General features: G+C 46.9%; 1 protein-coding gene across 1 annotated transcript in view; it reads left to right on the top strand.

The window, feature by feature from the left end:
• Lama1 (laminin, alpha 1) overlaps positions 1–21,504 on the top strand; it is a 115,744-nt gene that overhangs the window by 20,277 nt on the left and 73,963 nt on the right. Inside the window, exons 4-11 of the mRNA XM_013517659.1 lie at positions 10,782–11,024; positions 11,919–12,098; positions 13,751–13,840; positions 14,826–14,943; positions 16,700–16,878; positions 17,491–17,596; positions 19,658–19,818; positions 20,846–20,986. Of these exons, the coding sequence (XP_013373113.1) occupies positions 10,782–11,024; positions 11,919–12,098; positions 13,751–13,840; positions 14,826–14,943; positions 16,700–16,878; positions 17,491–17,596; positions 19,658–19,818; positions 20,846–20,986 (1,218 nt within the window). The remainder of the gene's footprint in view (positions 1–10,781; positions 11,025–11,918; positions 12,099–13,750; positions 13,841–14,825; positions 14,944–16,699; positions 16,879–17,490; positions 17,597–19,657; positions 19,819–20,845; positions 20,987–21,504) is intronic.

The following is a 21,504-nucleotide window of genomic DNA, read 5'->3' on the forward strand; positions in this document are numbered from 1 at the left end:
AAAATGCCGACAAAGGAATAATGTTTTGAGTCTCTGCTTTTATTCTTTGCAGTATATACCCAAGACAGAAATTACTGAATCACATAATAATTCTGTGTTTAATTTTTGTTGTTTTGTTTGGTTTTGAGACAGGGTCTCATTGTGTAGTTTAGGCTGCCCTTGAACTCACTATATAGCCCAGGCTGACCTTGAACTCACAGCAATCCTCCTGCCTCAGCCTCCAAAGTGCTGGGATTACAACCATGTCCAGTCCCTCTGTGTTAATTTATGAGGAACTGCCATAGCTTTTACATTTTGACAGTTCAGTGACTATACCATTTTACTTTCTCACCGTGTGTGTGTGTGTGTGTGTGTGTGTGTGTGTGTGTACTGGGGCAGAACCCAGGACAACACAGATGCTAAGCTGTGTGCTGTGTGTTCTGCCAGAGCCCCAGCCCCAACCCCAGCCCCTACATCTTTTTTTATTGTTGTTGTTCAGTAATCTAAAACCTTTTGACATGTTATGTATTTTTCATAGTTGAATATTCTTTCTTTAATAACCTTTGCATGTTATTATTGTCAGTTCAATGCCTGGCAAATGATAGCTGTTCGACGAACCTATATATTTTGAAAGAAAAAAGGAGAATCTTTGATGATTAAAGAGCCACATCTGCAGTGAAATCTCGGCACCAGCACACACAAAAAGTGCTCTCTAATCTAACTTGAGCAAAAACTGCAAAAACTGAGTTAGTGACCAAGGGAAAGAAAACATACCATTATTGTTTCTGAGCGTTGTAAATGTCTAACTAACATGGTAATGTTTAATGGAGTGACTTTAGTAAGGATTTTCCCAGCATTTCTAGGCAGTGCCCCTACTCGGATTTGCAAGGCTTAATGATTAAGCCCCTTTGCTTTCACTGGGTATGGAGCTGGCGAGGGTTCTCATGATAAGGGATGGCAGGGCATAGGCTCTTCGTCATTGCCGCAGCAACTAGGGCAGAAAGAGGTCACTGTGTGGATGAAGAGAAGTAAGGAGAGGTGGAGTGTCCAGCCGGAAATCTTCTGGGACAGGGACCAGTCGGGGGAAGTGTGGGTGTGGTGCCGGGAGACCCTGCCAGCCGCCCTACAGTAGAGAAGGCTCACAGCTGGAAGTCACTGCTGGCCTCTGTGTTTCCTTTCTCACTCACAGTTTGACCTTTTAGAAAACTTCATGACCCACTTGCTGTTATCTGTGTTCTGGTCTTTGGTCTTTACACAGTCAGTACCACTGGCTCCCATGATTCCCAGTTCCGATGTCCAGTTTTACGGTCTTTCATCTCTGATGACCCTGTGACTCTGTTTAAGGTCCTCAATCTTCCAAGGCCTTTTAGATGGAGCACAGAGACCTGTGGGCTGGCCACACCCTGTCCACCTCCCTCAGGCTCCCTGCACTGCTGCCCTCAGGGCCACCGCAGTCCCTGGGCGACTACCTGCTGTGCTCTCTGTCCCGCCCTTCCCTGTGTCCTTGGCTCTTGTCTCCTGCGGCTGTCAGTCTTCTGCCTTCACAGATGCTTGTGTAGGAAACTTCCTTGACCACCACACCCCACCTTTTCCAGACAAGACTGACCTCCCCCACAACACCCAGACGCTGTCTGCCCTCTGTTCCTTTCCTGGGTGACTTGGGTAACTTTGTCTGTCCCATTCAGGTGTTGAGTCTACACAGAGCACAGGCCATGTCCTTCGTTCACTGCTGTAACTCCCACCATAGTCCCTGTAACAAAACAGATGCTCAGTTATCACCTTTTGGATGAGGCTTGAATGAAAAATTGTTGGGAGGCAACCCTTGATCCCAGTCTGCTATTTGGATTCTCAGAATCCCACGTGTTAAAGGCATGGAACTTATACTGGGAGATGATGGGACTTTCAGGAGGTGTGGTCTAGTGAGGTCATTGGGGGTGTGGCTTTAGAGGGCATCTTGGGTGATCTGTGAGGCCAGCACCCTCCTCCTCCATGCACTCCTGCCATGTTGGAATGTGGTGCCACAGTCCCAAAGTGATAGGGCTCAGTGACCATGGACAAACCTCCAACGCTGAGCCGAAGTAAACCTTTCCCGTTGTTGGGTTGGCTCATCTCAGGTATCTGTCGCAACAATAGAAAGCTGACAAACACGAAGTGTCACGTTCCACATGGGTGCCTGTCTCCCCTCCGGGGTCGTCTGCCGGCTCTCGCTTTCCTGAGAAGCTGTGCTCGGAATACACAGGTCCTGGCCTCTGAGCACAGCTTCCTCTGGCAAGACAGGATGAAGCATGTCCGGCAGAATCCACAGCACCCAGCTCAGCACGGCTTCCACTTTTGCTTTTCCCTGGAATATTGCTGACTTCCTTGTTTTTCAAAATCCAGGACAGATTTTGGAGCCTTCATCCACATTGAGAGGAGAAGAAAAGGATGTTATTCATTGCTACCTCCCTTCCAACGTGAACAAAGGGCAGTTACATTTTGGAGAAAACCGATCATAATGCCAAAGGCTGAGCTATCCATAGCTGCAAACTGGGAAGGTGTGGCGTGTGAGGAGTCAGGCCACCAGAAAAGCACCTTTTGCATGGCTTGGGTCTGAGACTGGCTTGTAACTGCATTTGACCCTTGGGTTCATCTCATTCTAGGGGAGCAAGACCATTGCATGGAGTCTGCAAAGAGAGTTGAAGATCCCAACAAGGGGCAGGTGGTGACCTGCCTAGTGCGCTTTTGACTAGTTAAGACCAATTTCTCACAAACTTAACAAAGTCATTCCAGAACACTTGGTGAAGTTGAACAGTGTATGGGGAGCAGTACATGGATGTTTGGAAGGAAACTGAAGTAGTCAGCTTTCCCATTGCTGGAACAAAATATCTGACATCTGCAACCTAAAGGAGGAGAGGTTTACTTTGTTCATGGTTTAGGGGGTTCAGTTCATGCATGGTTGGTGGCTCCAAGGCAGACACAGCATGATAGAAGGGCCTGGCAGAGGAGAGCCGCTCACTCTGTCACAGCCTTATGTGGGGTGGGGAGACTGACGGCCCCTGGACTAGAATGCAGCCTTTGAGGTATGCCGCCATGACCTGCCCACCTTCTGCTAACACCACATTAAGCTAACAACTCACCAATAAGCTAATCTGCTGATGAGTTTCTCAGCCCATGACCCTATCACCTTCCAAACATCCCGCCTCTGCACACATGGGACTTTGGAGGTACATTTTAGATCTGAACCATAACAGAGACCAGCCTCCTACTTCTCAGTTTCAACTTCTTAGGTAAAATAAGTTGTTTTGAGTCTTTATTATTGAAATCAATTAGTCACCCTCATTTGGAAGGAGTGGCACCTGGGCCATGAGCTAGCTTCCTGGTGGGCTCTTTCTGAAAAAACCTTTCCAGTTGATGGAAAACAGAACTATTCTACCAAGGGTTTTAAAAAATTCCTTTCCCATCTTCAGATTACTGATTACAAGTTTCTGTTTACTTTGCAAATGGGCCTCTATCTCAGTGCCCTCTGTTGGAAATCATCTTTGGCTTTTCCTCGCTGTCTACTTAACTGTCTGGGCATGGATCAAAAGAAAGCATTCCTTAATGGTCTGAGATATGAGTCTTAAAACTTCTAAGGAAATAAACCCACTTGATCTGGTGGCCAGCTCCTCCCTCCCCCCCATAAAAAGAAACTGGAAAAGGAAAAGAAAGGAGGGAAGCGGGAAAGTTACTGGACTCTAGCACGTTTGTTTTGCATGTCTAGTGTCAGTACCAAAATTAAAGAAAGGTAAATCCAGATGAATTCTGACACTCTCTTCTTATTCATGGAGCTATTTTTCTCTATCTTAATTGTGTACAAGGGGTGTCCAATATATATAGTATCAAATTTAAAAATCTTATTCAGTGAAAGACACATTTCCATCAATCCCTCTCTAAACCCTCCCCCTCACTTTGAACATTTATCCCATAATTTCTGCCACTTTCTGAAGCAGTTCTGGAAGTCCTCTTTTGTAAGGGGTTGGTGAATGAAATGTGATAAAAAATAGTGCGTGCTGCTGCTGAGTATCTTCAAACAGAGGCAGGCTTGTAAAGGTATGATGCTGTGCCCTCATTCACTGTATTTACCATATCTGGTACTGTGCAACTTCTGGCTCTCCCTCAAAGTAAAAAATGATGATGAAAGGGAAACATTTTGAATTGATTCAGGACATCAAGGCTGCTATAACGCTACTATTAGAGACTCTCATGAAAGAGAACTTCCAGAACTGCTTCAGAAAGTGGCAAGAATGATGGGATAAGCATGTTGGAAGTGAGTATTATGAGGGAGCAATGGTAATGTGTCTTTTACTATAAGACATTTAAAAACAAATTTAAACAGACAGGATGTTTCAATCAAGCCTTGTGTAACGGTCTCAGATAAGGGGATAACAGTAATGATGCAGGCCACTAAAATATAGTAGAAATGAGGTAATTAAGGTCATTGCTCATGGGAAGTTTATCTAAAATGCATATTGCAGAAGCTTCTAAGCTCCTTGTCTTTCCGTGTTCTGCCTAGTTTTTTCTCTTCTTCCTCGCTTTACATCTGACTGCTGCTGTAGTGGGGTGTGCTCTGAGAGCCAGAAGTGACTCTTATACTTCACTAGTGAGCCTTTTATTAAATAAATGTTTCTTTATCCTTTTTATTTTGTAGTGCTGGGGATGGAACCCAGGGCTTCTCGCTCATGAACCAAGAGCCCTACTACATAGCGTCACCCTCAGCAAAACCTGCTTCTTTCCTCTTCATAGATGTGATGTCAAACATTCATCTCGTTTTTACATTAGCTTTTATTGGTACATTTTAGATATACATAATGATCACATTCATCATAGAGAATTTATAAATGTACATGATATAAATTGGTTTCCCCCATCAAATATTCATCTTGAACTTCATTCTCTAATAATTTCATCAGCAATAAAACAAAGTACAGTTGTGTTGCTTTCCTTGGGATAATCAAGCAGTACTGTTTGTCATACACACTCATCCTAAAGTTCTGTCTGAGAAACTCGCTTCCTTTAGGTAAGACAGGAAACGCTATTTGGGGTTGTGAGGTGCCATGGCGACAGGGGAGTCCTGGGGAGAATTTCCAGAGGGCCTCAGGCCTGGCCCAGGCCTGTGGATTCTGTGAGAACCATTTGCACAGAGTGCAGCACCCTTTCTGTGGAGGGCAGAGTCCTCCTGTCCCCCTGCGCTTGGGACGTGGACCTCTGACCTTGGAAACCCGGGCTGTCTGTGTTATTTGGACATCTGTGCCTGAGATGAGTTTACAGTATTTACGTTAAGATTGAGGCCCCCATGAAAATTCCCATCTGGTTTCCCCTGTGGAGGTGGCATTTGATGTGCGCCTCCGTTATTTATGTGACGTGGTTTATGGGCATTCCAGCGATCGCTAACAAGGCCGCTGGGTGGAAAACCGCTGAGAGTGGATTTCGAGGTGGCTGCATCAGCTGCATGGTGGGCAGGGCCATGCCCACTGGGCCTGGTGAAAACTCCCACATCAACAGTGTGTGCTCAGCCAGCCTTCCGTCCAGAGAACAGGCAGTGAGTTCAGCCGGCCGTGCCAAAACAAACAAGGGTGACAGAAATGCTGTGGATTTTATATAGACAGAGGTTCAGAATTTGCTATCTACTGCCAGAGAATGCCTGGCCTTTTCTACCTGATGCAGAAGACCTGCTTGTCAACACAGGTGATTTAGGGCCGTGTTAATCAGCTCAGGCTGCCTTGAGAAATACCCCAGACCAGGTGGCTGAAACAAAGGAATTTCTTTCGCTTCTCAAGGTTGGGGATGCTCGAGATCGAGCTGCTAGTGGAGTTAATTTTTCTGTGGTCTCTTTCTCTGGCTCACCCATGGTGATCATCTCCCTGGGTTCCGCGTGTTTGTCCTTCTGTGTGTGTCTGGGTCCTAATCTCCGCTTCTTGGAAGGACACCCGTCACACTGGGTCAGCCTCGTCACCCCTTGACCCCATCTTTGAAGCCTTATCTCTGGACACAGTCGCATTCTGAGATTCTGGGGGTGAGGATGGCAACATGTGGGATAAGGGTGGAGGACAAGGATTCCGCCCATCCCAGGGCTTAAGTAAAGACAAGTTGTTTTTAGATTCCTTGTAGCATCCTTTTCCTCTTTATCAGGCCGACCACTCACATTCCCTTTTTAATTCGTTTCCTGGTCCGCATTTTGGGGACCTTGAAGACTATGGAGAGAATTGTGAGAACAAAGAGCAATAAGACAAGTTGCATTTAGAGTTTTCATAGCATCCTTTTCCTCTTTATCAGGCCAACCACTCACAGTCCCTTTTTAATTCATTTCCTGGTCCCCAGTTTGGGGACCTTGAAGAAGAGAGAATTGTAGAACAATGAGCAGTAAAGACAAGTTGTATTTGGAATTGTCGTGGCATCCTTTTCCTCTTCCTCTGACTGAGGAAGAGCACTTACTGTGGTCAGTAGCAATGTAAAAATCTCCTGATTTGTTTCCTGGCCCCAAGTTTGGGGACCTGGAAGAGGACTGAGGGGTAGTGAGGACAATGACCAGCTTCATAGCAGAAGACTGCGCAAGAGAAGAGTTGCCGGTTCCTCCTGGGGGACCTTGTCCTGAGGCTTTCCACTCTGCCTGTCTTTGCGTTTGGCACCCTGTCCGTACACACGGCACATAAACCCGCGGTGTGAAAGCCACCAAGGGTGTGGTAAGGCGCTGGAACATGGAACTGAATTAAGCCCTGCGGCATAAGCAGGAGGTTGGAGAAGCTGGGTGTTACTCCTCCTCAGTTGCCTAAGTCCAGGGTTTCCTTCTCCCTGATTGCTTACAACTTGTAGATGTGGTGCGGCAGAGTGGTCACAAGTGCAGGCTGCCTGGCTTCAAGCTCTAGGGTGAATCTCTCTGTACTCATGAAATCGAACTTTCTGTGCCTCAGTTTCCTCATCTGTAAAATGCAATAGATAACAGTACTGACTTCCTAAGAAGAGTGTCAATGTACGGTTTCAAAGTGTTAGTGATCTAATGGAGATTTTTACATTGCTACTGACCACAGTAAGTGCTCTGTATTTTGAGTTTGAGTTTATTACTCAAATTAATTACTACTTATTACTGAGTACCCATTACTCAATTAATAGTTACTAATTGCTGTTTCTTGCTCAGTGTCCATCCCTTCTCTTCACTCGTCCTAAGCTGTCATGACCCAAACTGCAGAGTTGATGGGGACTGCTGTCCTTCTGCATCTTTAGTGAGGAACCTGGTTTCCAGGTGACGGCAGGAGTCTCCTTTGCTGCTGCTGCTGCTGCTGCTGCTGCTGCTACAGTTCAGGACTGGGTGCTGCTCAGAGGTAGAGTACTTGAGCTCTGGCAGACAGTGTATGTGGGGCAGATAACCCAAGGAAGGTCACCTGGTTTCTGATCGGACCTATAGCTCAGCAGGTTGTTCCCTGTACTCTGTTGTATCAGTTTTCAAATATGCAAAGGGGACACAGAAGCAATCATGGGTTTGCTTGGGATTACATGGGATGAATGAATGTGGTAGGTTAGTACTTCCCATTTACAAACAGAAAACTGGAGGGCAGAAGGCAAATAGGTCCCAGCTTAGAAGCCTTTGTAAACGGCCTCACCTCTGTCCCCTCCAGCTGGCTGTGGTTGCCCTGCTTGTAGGGTTCTGCTTTTATGAGGAAGATGTTTGCAAGACCGTTGGGCGGCAGTGCGTAAATAGGAGGGTGTTCTCTCTTGTCCTCATTCTCTAAAACCCTGAAGACATCATGTTGCTTCTGATGTGCTTAGAGACAGTGGTGGCCTTGCAGGGGACAACAGCACGGGGTGACCAGGGTCACTCCCACACGCAGCTCCACTGGGAACACCTTGTAGATGAGCAGAGCTTCGCAAGGAGATAGGGTTGCCCACGCCTAGAGTCAGGAGATGGGTGTAACATCACTCGGGCTGTGGCTGCTTGATTTTAAACAGCTCCTGTGTTCCTGGAATTGGTGAGTGCCAAAGTGGGGATAAGCTAAAACAGAAAAATGAAAATCAGAATAACCCAGAAGCAGCAAGACTCTGGGTAAATAAAGAGCAGCTCCCTTCCCAGGGGGTTGGTGTATGTACACACACACGTGCATGTTTGGATACTTATTGGCACATATATGTGTGTAACACACACATGTGCCATGGATTCAGCCACCCCTTGATAACAGTTGCTATACTGTAGTGTTTAGGGAGTAAGACGAGAAAAAACCTGCCTGTGTTCAATTCCGAAGCAATTTTTAAAAAAATATTTTCGAGCCGAGTTGCTTGAGTCCTTAGAGGCAGAACCCATAGAGTGGACTGGCTGTATGGTTTAAAAAATAGAACGTACTGGGCTTTGGTTTTAGAAAGAAATCCCTCCGAGTTAGAGGAAGCCCTGAGTGAGCAGTCCACATGGATGAGGGCATTTCGTTGTTGCTCGAGGCCCCAGCCTGAGTTAGAAAGCTCAGTTTGCTCAGAAAAGTGGATGCTTCTTTCTCAAAACTAAGTTAGCGAAACAAAGGGCATGACACTTTTACTGTTTCCTTCCGGTGTGGAAAACACTTGGAGTTTTGCACCCGGTTCCTGGGAACTGCATTTTAACACATGGTTGTGTTTGAAACATCGTGACAAGGAGCTGACGTCATGTGAAATGATGAATGTCCCCAGGAAACCAGGATGTCAAAGCTAAAATGAAAAGACTTTGGGTTCTGGTGGTGATCTACCACAGATACGCTCCAGGGCTTGAAAGATAGCTCCATAAAAGTGGGAACAAACATGTTTTGTTTATAGAAACTTACGGAGGACCTTGAATCAACGCAAAAACAATGCTCTTGGGGAGTTGTCCTAAAACAGAAGGATTGTCTCTGGGCTGAATGCCTTTCCTGTCCCTGCTGTACAGGGCCGGAGAGACGAATCCATTTCAGTGCTGGACAGAGGCCTCTTCCAAATGCAGGGTTTGCCTGGCTGGTTTCCTGTTACTAGTCACGTCCATCCGTTTTCTCCATTCCCTTCCTCCCTACTCTGACTTTCCCCCTTGTCTTTCACAGTTTTAGGTTTACAGCCGAAGGGGCGGCAAGTGTACAGCGTCCCCTCTTCTTCACTTTCTCCTGTCGGTCGGTGACATCTTGCTTTAGGGCTGAGCCCATGTTGCTACATCGTCGTCAGTATTATTAGGTCCCCAGTTTACATCAGGGCTTTGTGTTGTACATTCTGTGGGTTTTGAGAGGTGGGTGTCGTCTACCCACTGTTGTACAGCACTGCCTTCTCTCATCGCTTCACCCCCCAGAAGTGGCCTGCGCTGCCCCTGTTCATCCGTCCTTCTCCGTCCACGGACCTCATTGTATGCAAAGTTCTGCCTTTTCCGGAATGCGGTGCAGTTAGAATCGTGCAGTAGGTAGCTTCTTTCATGTAATGGTGAGCCTTGAGAATTCCGCCCCACCCTCTGGTGGCTTGGTGTAATTCCTTTGCTTTATCACCTCTATCTGGAGGCCCTGTGGTCTGCCACCTCCCCACCTGTTGAAGGGATTCTGAGTTGCTCCTCACTTGGGCATTTATGAATAAAGCTACTATAAATATCTTTGTGCAAGTGTTATGACGTTTCTATTCGTATGGGTAAATACAAAGAAGCACGGGCTCATGCGGTAGAGATGATTAGTTGTTTTAAGAAGCTGTCTGAAGGTGCCATCCGGCTCTCCCTCCAGCAGTGCGTGGGACCTCTTGTTCCTCATCCTCAGCAGCACTTGTTGTCGGTTTTGGACGTTCGTCATCATAATACACGTGTGGTTAACGGACTTTTCTTATATTCAGATGCTTTGACTCCTAAAGTCACTAGGAGAAAATACACTTAACAGTGTATTGCAATGTATCAGTCACAATCCAGACAGAGGAAGACGCTGGAAGCAGTACAGCCAGCTCCTATGTTCATAGTAATACTGTTAATAATGATGCAAGTTTATTTGTACTTTTCTGAGTTTAATTTGAAAACAGATGTCACCTGGAGCATATTCATAAGACATAGTCCTAATTAACATGTGTAATTAACTGATACATGCAAGTATAAAAGGACACTGGTGATCATTGCACAATATTTTTCTCAGTAAACACTTGGAGCAGTTGCTACTGTTCTTTTTAATTTTTAAAAATTTTACATTTAAAGCACACAACTTGATGATTTGATATGAATGTGCACTGTAGAACAATCTACACTGTCAAGATAATGAACACTAACCTATCCATCATTTCCCAGAGTTACCTTCTTTGTGTGTGTGGCAGGAACACTTGAGATCTACCCGTGCAGGAAGTTTCCTGTTTGTTTGTTTATTTGTTTTTTCTGTCTTTTTGAGACAGGGTCTCGCTATGCAGTTCAGACTGGCCTTGAACTTACTTTGTAGCCCAAGCTGGTCTTGAACCTGCAACAATCTTCCTGCCTCAGCCTCCCAAGTGCTGGGATTACAGGTGTGCACCACCACACCTGGTTCCATGCAGGAAGTTTCCAACATAACGCCTTTCTTTAGAAAATCTTCATTAGTATGTGTTGGGGTATGTAATGGTTATGCTCATCACAGGGGTTCTTTCTGTGTCCCCCCTCTTTCCCTGTGCTCCTCGCCCTCCCTCCCTCCTCCTGCAGCACTGTCAGTGTAACCCCATTGCTGTGCACAAGTACCCCGCAGGCGCATCTCACATAGCCGGGAACTGGCACCCCGCTCTCTGCTTCTCTGAGGCCGACCATTCGGAGCTCACACAGCGTTGCTCTGTCTGTGTCTGAGGTCCTGATTCTGGACAGATTTGCCCGTGCGTTCTTTCAGGTCTTCCAGGTGGCCTATGTCATCATCAAAGCAGCCAATGCCCCAAGACCTGGAAACTGGATCTTGGAGCGCTCTTTGGACGGTGTCACATTCAGCCCCTGGCAGTACTACGCCATCAGCGAATCCGAGTGCTTGACACGCTACAACATCACCCCAAGGCGAGGGCCGCCCACCTACCGAGCTGACGACGAAGTGATCTGCACCTCCTACTACTCCAGACTGGTGCCCCTGGAGCACGGAGAGGTAATCCGAGAAGGCTGTCGCCCCAGATCCCCTGCCCCAGTGTTACGCAGCCGGCATGGGGGCCAGTGTCTCCGCCCAAAGCTGGTTGCTGTCAACACAGATCTTTGCTGTGGCGCCCAGCGCAGCCTGGCGTGGTGTCTGTGACGATCCGCGTCCTCGCGGGTTCATTTTCCCTTCCTGATTTCCCCGCTTCCTGGAGGTCCCCGAGTCTCTGCTGCTGTGACCCTCTGACCCCCGCAGTTTCTCCTGCAGAGTGTGTTTCCAGAACTTGAGGTCAAGGGCATTTGGGGAAATGTTAAAGAGAGCCAGGCTTTCCTCTAAGTGACACAGCTCCCCGTCTCCTCCGTGTCCTCCTTCTCTCTGGAGGGCACCGAGGACGACCTGCAACCCAGCTCAGGGCCCAGCCCACCCCACTTGCTCACATTGCATGAAGTCGAGTGTGATGAAAACGGCCCTTGCTTCCGCACACCTGGCTCGATGAAGCAACACCCCAAAGTGCTCTTCACAACAGGAGTTCTGCAGAAAGCCTGCATTCGTTCAAGAGCAGACATTAGTTAAGAAAGCAGGTGTCTTTAAGGCAGGCGGCCCCCGTCTCCTGTCTTTGTGCAGCATGAGTGCGGCATGCGTGAGTCGCTTCTCCATAGCCTGATGATAGATGCTAAGATGCCCCCTCACTCTGGGAGGAGACTCCAGCGAGCTCTGAGACCCTGCACGGAAAGCTTCCATCAGTTACAGGAGTGAGGACCTGGGGACTCCCGAGTGGTTGACTCACACGGACACATTCTGAAATGTAGACACTTTAGTATCTCTACAGCTTATGTCCTAAAGTTAAACAGCCAGGGCCGTATCCTCGCACACGTAAAGATGACGTTTCTGTTGCATCTTCATGTTCAGATTCACACGTCACTCATCAACGGCAGACCCAGCGCCGATGACCTGTCCCCCAAGTTGCTGGAATTCACCTCTGCGAGATATATCCGCCTCCGCCTGCAGCGCATCCGGACGCTCAATGCCGATCTCATGACCCTCAGCCACCTGGACCCCAGAGACATCGACCCTATTGTTACAAGACGGGTGAGTCTGGGGATGCCCTGACCCTGGGAAGAGTTTAGTTTGTTTCAGGGAAATAGTCTTTTCTTTACCTTTCAGTTCTCCTCCTAAGTTGGCTTTTTTCTTCCAAGCTGTCACATCCTGCCTTCATTGAAGAGCGTTTGTCACTCCCTACAGGTGCCACCTTTAGGTGATAGCACCAATGACGTTGCCTTCTCAGGTACCCTGGACCCATCCGGTCCCCACGGCGCCCTGGTGGGTGCGTGAAGCCGTCTGTTCTTCACACCCTACTCTGGTCACACATCTCACCTTACACAAGTCAGGCTACGTTTTATTTTAATCTCAAATTTTAAAACTTGAGAAACACTGAATAAAATGTCCAGGTTTTAACTGTGCCACTAGGTGTACCAGACTTGTGTGAGTAAATATTTCCATAGCCCTTCATAGGCCTGGGTGTGGAATAGCGTTTTAAGGAACGAGCAAACTTTTGCCAAAAGCAGTTGCACCATTTTCGAGTCCGACCAGCAGTGTGTGAGAGCTCTGGTTCCGTCAGGTGCTTCCAGATGCCCGGCACTCTCTATGCTTCTCATGTCAACAGCTGTGACCGCACATGGTGGCCGGTCCCGGTGATGTCCCTCTGCATCTCTCTCATGGCTAACTTTGAATATTTGATTATTAGTACTTGATCACATTTTGTGTTCATTTTCAAGTTGGCCTACCAGTCTTCCTACTCCTGAGTTATGAAAGATCTTCATCCCTTTAAGCACAAATCCTTTCCCGGATGTGTATATATCATGAATATCTTCCATCTGTCTGGAATTTGCTTATTCACTTCATAACTTGGACTGTTAATGAGCAGAGATTTCAGTTCTGATGAAATCCAACAAGATGACATGGTTGTGTATATAGAAAATCTATAAAATAATACTAGAAAGAAGTGAATTTTGCGATATTGCAGTAGACAAAGTCGAATGAATATAAGTAAAATATTATTTATATTTAGCTTATATTTAGCGCTTATATTTAGCACTTAGGCAAAAATTAAAGAAGTGGTGATAGCAGATCTTAAGAGGAAATCACTTTACCCTGTTACTGTGGTAGTTTACATAGACTGATTTTTATGTTAGACCAGATAGAACCCTTTAGAGACCGAGTGTCAAACTGCAACCCAAAACCCACTTATTTATCATAAAATGCCAAAATGCAATTAAACCTGAATATTGAGAGCTTAGTTTACATAAAAGCACACCAACATCTTTTGCCTTAAAAGAAAAACAATAACATGTGTATTATAGGTTTGCCACCACTGTGTTAGACTGTGTCCTGAAATAAACCTTACTCATCCGTGATGTATTATACTTTATAGATGCTGCTGCATTCAACTTAAAGTATTTTTAGGGCTTTCAACAACATGGATTTTGGAGACAACTACTTCGCTTTATAGCCAAGTTGGAATATTGTTTTAGATTCTTTTGGGTTCTGTTGATGGACTAATTTGAGCATTATTGGTTTTAATTGAGCACTAAGATGCTTTGCACATGAAATACACGTTGAGAATGTACATATAATTTTAGATTACTCCTGACTTACACACGACCCCAGATATTTGTGCAGTACCAAAATGTTCTATTCCCTGAAATAAAGATGTCTGACTCTCGCTGTGACCTTTCCCACAGTACTACTACTCCATCAAAGACATTTCTGTCGGAGGGATGTGTATTTGCTACGGCCACGCGCGCAGCTGTCCGTGGGATGACACCACGAAGGTGAGTGCATGACCGGTGACTCAGGGAAACTCCATCTGGAAGCTTTAGCTGTAGAACCCTCATTTCTCTTTTCCTTCAAGGCAAATGTTGTAGGTGGGAAGCCTTGCCACAGGAAAGAGAAACATTTGCAGACGATTTAACCCCCTCTTATTTTTTTAAATAGTTTCATTTTGCTTTGTTTGGAGGAGGTATTTGTAGTTAAGTCCTTACCATGATTTTTTGTGGTCAGACATCCATCATGTACCGTTTATCATAATTCAGTGCTCTTCTCAGTTTTGAAGATCGTCTCTCTATAGAAGAGTCAAGCAGAAGCCATGTACAATTATCCATTATGTTTACTTATTTTTCAAAGAAGAGTTCCTCTCTTCCCTTTTTCTCCCTTTCCATTTTTGTGATACTAAACCAAGGTAAAGTTCATGTATTTTAGCACAATAGTAAGTAAATAATAGGTCTTCCCTTTTCATAACACATGAGGATACTTTTTCTCCTCTAACCTTAGTAGTTTTGTATTCTAGAATAGGATTATCTTCTTTTTCCCCTTTTTCGGAGGCTGAACCCAGGGCCTTGTGCATGCTGGGAAAATGCTCCACCACTGAGCTACAGTGCCACATTGTTCTATTTTTTTTAATAGAAAAGCCTATAAGTACACATCTGAAAACTATCCATGAGAAAAAGATGGGAAAAATCTCCTAATAGTTAAAAGAATTATTAAGAGCTTCCAACCCATTAAAGTCAATGCATCTTTTTATAAACTTCTTGTTAGTTAGCCCATGTTTACCTTTGCCGGGTTCCTCATAACTTCCGTTTGTAACCAGGTTTGCATATATTCCTCTCGAAAGCTGAAATGCCGGTCTGCTGCAGCCACCCAGCCTCTCCTGTGAGGCCTTGCTGTCTGTCTGATGTGATAGGCTCTGTTCTTAAGTACAACGAAGGAAACTCTGCAGGCACAGTTTTCTGACAGCATTTTACTCCCCTTCTCGCTCAGCAACTGCAGTGCCAGTGTGAGCACAACACCTGCGGGGACAGCTGCGACAGGTGCTGCCCCGGCTACCACCAGCAGCCCTGGAGGCCGGGCACCGTCTCCTCCGGCAACACCTGTGAAGGTCGGTGCCCTTACACCTGGGGAGATATGGTTTCTTCTTGTCCATGTGTTGAGGGCTCTGGGGTCCTAAGGGCATTTGTAATAGTAGGTAACTCGTTTTCTCACAACTTTGAAGGGTTCCCAGAGCTGCAGGTGACTTCAGTAAACTCTAAAGCACTGAGGGCTGAGTGGTCTTCATCGATTTGCCTTTCGTCTAAGATCCCTTTCCCATTTGTTCATGTATTCTTTATTCCTTTGTATTTAATTTTTAGATATGCAACGTAGTGGCAGCATTCCAACATCTGATAACACATAGAAGTATAGGACAGAAAGTGTCACTCACCTCCACCCTTCCTACCTTTATGATCTTCTAGTGTGTTCTTCCTAAAATGGCATGCAGATGAGGCTCATTAGCATAGTGCTACTTCCTGGGTAGTTCTGCCAGTTACCGCTTTTTAGACTTTTTCCTTGCTGATGGGAATTAGACCCCAGGTCTCGTCTAGGATAAGTGTGCTCTCTGCCACTGAGCTAACTCCCGAGCCCCACACAGTGCTATTTATTTTATTTTTATTAGTACGTGTTTGATAATGATTGTATGCATGGCACAGGGCTGGTACACGTGCGTAACACATTCTAGTTCCTTTGGTTTTTCTCCGGTACCGGGAACCGAACTCACGACCTTGCGCTTGCCAGGCAGGCGCTTTTGCCGCTGAGCTAAATCCCCAGCCCCACATTCTAGTTCCTTGTAAACTGCCCCCATCTCTTGGTCACCTTCTATCTCCACGTTCTCTATTATCTTTTATTTTGCTCTTAATTTGATATGTTGAATTTTTCATAGAAGAGAAGCCATGTAGTTTTTAAGCCTGTGTGTCTGACCTCACTTTATTGTCTCATTTTCCTATGAATGACTCAAGTGCATCCTTCTTTATGGCAGAAGAGTACTCCCTTATGTATGAATACTACATTTTCTCTATCTCTTCATCGGTTGTGGACATGTAGACCACTTCCAAGATTTAGCTATTGTGAATTGTGCTGCTCCAGTATAAACATGGGTATGCATGTATCACTGTAATATGAGCACACATTGCTTTTTATTTATTTACTTTTTTGTGTTGTTTTTGTTCTGGGAATCAAACTCAGGACCTTGCACTTGTGAAGCAGGCACTTGTGCTGCTGAACTATGTTGCCTGTGCACATTGTTTTTTAATACTTAACAGCACATCTTTTTGTTGTTGTTGTTTTTGAGACAGAGCTTGACTATGCAATTCATGCTGGCCTTGAACTCTGGGTGATTCTCCTGCCTCAGCCTCCTGAGTGCTGGGATTACAGGCATGTGCCACCATGCCTGTCTTAACAATATATCTTTAAATTCTTTCCGTGCTGGCAATTTGAAATGCTGTTTGTAGAAGCAGTTACACAGAATTCCATTACGTGGATGTAATGCAATTATTTAAACAGCTGCCTGGGTGGATGTTTTGGTGGTCGCCAGTCTGTTGCTGACCCGGTCCATGGTGCTGTTAGCCCGGTATGGTCATTGCTAACTGCCAGGTATTTTCAAAGTATAAGCCCAGAAGATGGATTGCTGGGTCAGGTGGACATGCAGACGTATTTTTTGACAGCCTTTCCTTTTGTCCTTCAGGTCATTGCCTCTATCTTAAGACAATTTTTAATTCTGGAGTTTCAGTTTAATTCATAGTCACAGGAGCTTAGGGAGATGAGGGTCGCTTTGCACAGGACACACTGTGAGTGCTAATTGAGATGCCGAAATGCTCTTCCAGAGTGTAACTGTCACAATAAAGCCAAAGACTGCTACTACGATGAAAATGTTGCGAATCAGAAGAAGAGTCTGAATGCTGCGGGGCAGTTCCAGGGAGGCGGGGTGTGCATCGACTGCCAGCAGAACACCATGGGGATCAACTGCGAAACCTGCATCAGCGGCTACTACCGGCCACACAAAGTAAGTAGGCCCTCCCCGAACTGGGCGTCCTCGACTCCCACGGAGGGAAAGGGACTTTGCCGAGTCCCAGCCCCTTGCTTAGAGACTGACTTCCCTTTGTGGAACTCCATGTGGGCTCTTGATGTGCTGGTGGTGTCCTTCCGATTTCTGTCTTTCCTCGTCCTATTTTCTGCTCCAAGTGGGGTGTTCATGCAGTGTCCGACCTGGACTCATGAGCCCACGAGCCACCATGTAGTCATGGCTGATACTCACTATAAACGTGGAGAATGAGCCAACGACCAAAGCAGCTGTACCTTCCCCTTGGGATCCCTTCAGTGAGCCCTCAGCTGACTTCATTTGTAGCTGCTCCATGAGTCCTTGGGGTGGCCTCAAGGAAAATGGCTCTGAGAGATAGCAGGGCCAGGGGGCCGTAAGGAAGGGCAGCACCGTGCTCATGATACAGACTGCTGTCACCATCAAAATATGTTGGGGACTTTCACCTCCCGAGACCCGTCCTGCTCACTACGCAAAGTCACTGTGATGATGTCCTAGGTAAATCCTAATACCATCAACATTGTTGTTGCTAGAATCACTGTTATGCTCATAAGCTAACCAGGACAACATCTGCCTCAGGTTTCTCCTTACGAGGATGAGCCTTGCCGTCCCTGCGACTGTGACCCCGTGGGGTCGCTCAGCTCCGTCTGCGTTAAGGATGACCTCCAGTCAAACTTGCACAACGGTACGCACCTGATTCAGTTTAGTACTTCTGATTTCCCTCTTTCACCGGAAGATTTGTGCCTGCTGGAATTATTACCATTGTATGGCAATTGGGTGGTCTGACTCTTTTGCTCGGCAAAACTTTGGCAGGCACCTTGCACTGTGTCGGGGTGTTTTCTGGAACCCAGGAGGTATATGTGAGTGGCGTGGTCAGATCTTGCCCACTGGAAATGTGAAGGAACAGGTGCACGAGTAGAATTCTGGGAAGCATAATGCTGCAGGCATGGAGGAAGATTAGCAATCATGGTGGAAGGGAGGTGGGTGTGAAGGTGACAGTGTTGGGTGATGAGATGACGTGTGGGGAGGTCATCACTGCACATCTGAGGGCATAGGAAACGGGGTTCAGTGTAAGCCGTGTGTGGAACACAGTAAACAGCAGTTGCTCCGTGTCGCTCTTCTGAGGTGAGGGCTTTTGCGTCTGCCGCCCCACCAAGCAAGCGGATCTTCCACGTAACTCTGGAAATGCCAGCGTCCTTTCTATTTGTTTCCTGAATAAATCACATCTGTTAAAACACTTCTGTGAGCCCAGCCAGTGTCAGTGAAGCGGCTGTGGGCCAGCAGGGGCGGGTGTGCGACTGGGCGCCAGGCAGGGAGGGAGAAGGACCCTCGGCTCTGAGCCTCCCACCTGTGCACTGACACAGGACGAGGTTGCTGCTGCTGCTGCTGCTGCTGACAGTGATCCTGAACTGCGTTCACTTAAAAAACACCACCCAAGCTTTTCAGCCATAGCAGATAGGAGTTTTTAACCCATCTTGTAGGCAAGCGAGGTGTAGCTCAGAGCAGCGAAGAAAGTGCACGGGGATCACACAGCTGGTAAGATTCCGAGTTGATTTTCCAAGCAAAAGTGGTGCTGTGGCTCTGCACAGTTTATTTGCCTCTGTGCTTTATTTGAAAACTGTTTTACAACTTATACAATACTCCCAGTTCTTTTTTTTTTTTTTTTCAGTTTTTATGTTGAGACAGGGCCTGAGTAAGTTGCAAGTTGTCCAGGCTGGGCTACAACTTGCAATCTTCTCGCTTCGGCCTTCCAGAATGCTGGGATTACAGGGGCCTGCGGCTATGCCCAGTTTGTTTTATAACTGACTGCTGTTCTCGCATTACAATTTGGGTCTTTACCACCACAGTCTAACAGTTCATCACCCCATGAAGAAACTGGTAGCCTTGAGCAGTCAGTCCCCATCTGGCTGCACCCTGCATCCCACATCTGAGGCCCAGGCAGTGAACAATCTACGTTGTCTGCACAACCTTGCTATTCTGGACGGTTCATGTAAGGGGAGCTGTCTATTATGACATTCCCTTGTGACTGGCTTCTCTCGTACTGCAGTGTTTTCAAGTGTCCTGCACATTGCAGTGTGTCCCAGTGTTTCATCTCTTTCTATGGTTGAAGCGTATTCTGTAGGAAGCCTCTGTCATGTCTTAGCTCTCCGGTCCTCAGCTGATGAATACATGGTGGTCTTCAATAATGCTGCAGTGAACGTTTGTGTAGGAGTTTTTGTGGAATATATTTTCTTTTTTGTGGGCATTTACTTGGGAGTAAAACGTTCAAATCATGTGGCAACTGTATATATAATGTTTTTCTTTCTCTGGGACAGGGTCTCACTATGTCGTTCAGACTGGCCTTGAAGTCACTGTGTAGCTCAGGCTGGCCTCAAACTCACTGCCAGTCTCCTGCCTCAGCCTCCCACACATACCATTTAGAAGAAGTGCTAGCTCACTTTCTGAGGTTTTTGCACCATGCCACATTCCCACCTGTCTCTGTGAGGTTCTTCTCTTGGATTTTTTTTTTTTCTTTAAACCAAGACCTGGTCATTTGTGTGGTCCACGGGCCATTGCCACATACTTCCTCCCTTTGTGCATAACCGAGCTGTGACTGGGGCGCTGTGTTTGAGCAGGAATGGCTGAGCTGAATGGTGACAGCAGGGACTTGCCCAGAGCCTAGAATATGCGCTCTGGCCCTTGACAGGAAAGTTGGCCTTTGTTTGCTTTTGGCCTCTCTCACCTGGTGCCGGGTGTCTGTCCCCAGGGCTCTGGCCAGGGCAGTGTCCCTGTAAAGAAGGTTACGGAGGAGAGAGGTGCGACCGCTGCCAGTTTGGCTACAAGGGTTTCCCGAACTGCGTGCGCTGTGACTGCAGCCTGGCGGGCAGCGTGAACGACGACCCGTGTGCTGAGCCGTGTCTCTGCAAGGTCAGTGTGAGGCAGACATGCGCTGCTTTCCTCTGGGCCTCTCTAGAACTGGGACGCGCTCGCTGGCACAGACCCTTGTCCTTGCGGTGAGGGTTAGCGGTGCCGGTCCCAGCAAGCATGGCGTCCCAGCCAGCTGGCCCTGTGATGAGTCCTTGGACCTCGAGGCCACCTGGCTTTGTACTTTGGTATTTCTGGGCAAGGGCCATCTGTTCCAGGTGCCTTTCTGTGACTTCTTAGGTGAAAGCCAATACTGCATGCCATGTCTCTGATTTGGCTTAGCTCTTCCCTGACATTTTTCTCCAGCATGGCCTCTGGAGTGGGACCGGGTCAGTACTCGGTTTCCAGGGGCACTAATTCAGTACGGGGCTGTTATCTGGGATCTCTGTTAAAAAGAATGGAGCAACAAGCTTAACAAAATGCATTCCTCTGGCACAGGGAGGGTCTTATTTGGCCAGATGATATTAATAATGAATTCCCTGATTTCTTGGGATTTCTCACTGTACCTGTGTGTTACTCCCACACACGCAGAGCCTTGGGCACATGTTTCATGACTGAAAATAATCTTGCATATTTGTAATGAATAAACACACCTATATAACCCGCTAGAGATTTTCCAATGCTTCTGTGATTAGCAAGAATGGAAGGCTTAAGGCAAAATGAAACAATCATTTTAAACCTAGTGACCAAGCTCTAAAATTCTTGGTCTTGTTCTTGGCTATAAAAATGAAATAAGCCGGGCGTGGTGGCGCACGCCTGTAATCCCAGCACTCAGGAGGCTGAGGCAGGAAGATCGTTCTGAGTTTGAGGCCAGCCTGGGCTACGAAGTGAGCTCAAGGTCAGTGAGACCCTGTCTCAAAAAGAAAAAAAAAAAAAAGAGAGAAATAATTTTTTCAGTCTATCTATTCTGGGAACACTGACTTTTCCCTATGTACCGTACCGCGTGTGTGGCTTGCCGGTTCCCCTTACTGTTCATGTCACACCAGTCTTCTGTCCGGCTTCCCCGCTGATCCTGTCTGGTAACTTGCAGGACAACGTTGAGGGGGAAGCCTGCAATCACTGCAAGCCCGGGTTCTACAACCTGCAGGAGAAGAACCCCCAGGGCTGCTCCGAATGCTTCTGCTTCGGTGTCTCCGGCGTCTGCGACAGCCTTTCTTGGCCCCTTGGGCAGGTGGGTGGCCTTTCATGCTCACTGGGTCTGGGGGATAGTGCCGCTCCAGAGCTCTCTGCTGATTCCAGGTGATGAGGCTCCTGAGCCTGAAACACCGCTCTCATCCCTTTGAAATCATGTCTGGGCCCAGGGAGACAGCTCAGTGGCATAAGCCCCTGCCTGGCAAGCGCGAGGTCCTGAGTTTGATTCCCAGTACCAAAAAAAAAAAAAAAAAATGCTTGATAACTTCCTACCACTTTGTCTGTAATTCTGTAAGTCTCCCTATTACTATGTTATCCTTCTTTTACTCTTTAAATTAAAAAAAAAAAGAAAAAGAAAAAGAACTCATATCTGCCAGGGTCAGACAGACTCAGTCCACCCCTGAAAGTCTCCCTAAACTTTTTGAGTTGCATGTTTGTTCCCATACACATTTCCCACCAGTCGGGCAGGCGGATGTGGGCTCACAGGACGCGTCCTGTATCTTTCAAGTGGAGTGATCGGCTCCCACTCACTTGGCCCTCCTCTCCAGCAGGAGCCCG

This window comes from Chinchilla lanigera, unplaced genomic scaffold (genome assembly GCF_000276665.1).
Source record: "Chinchilla lanigera isolate Chin_1 unplaced genomic scaffold, ChiLan1.0 scaffold00001, whole genome shotgun sequence".
In the NCBI taxonomy this organism is placed as follows: Eukaryota; Metazoa; Chordata; class Mammalia; order Rodentia; family Chinchillidae; genus Chinchilla; species Chinchilla lanigera.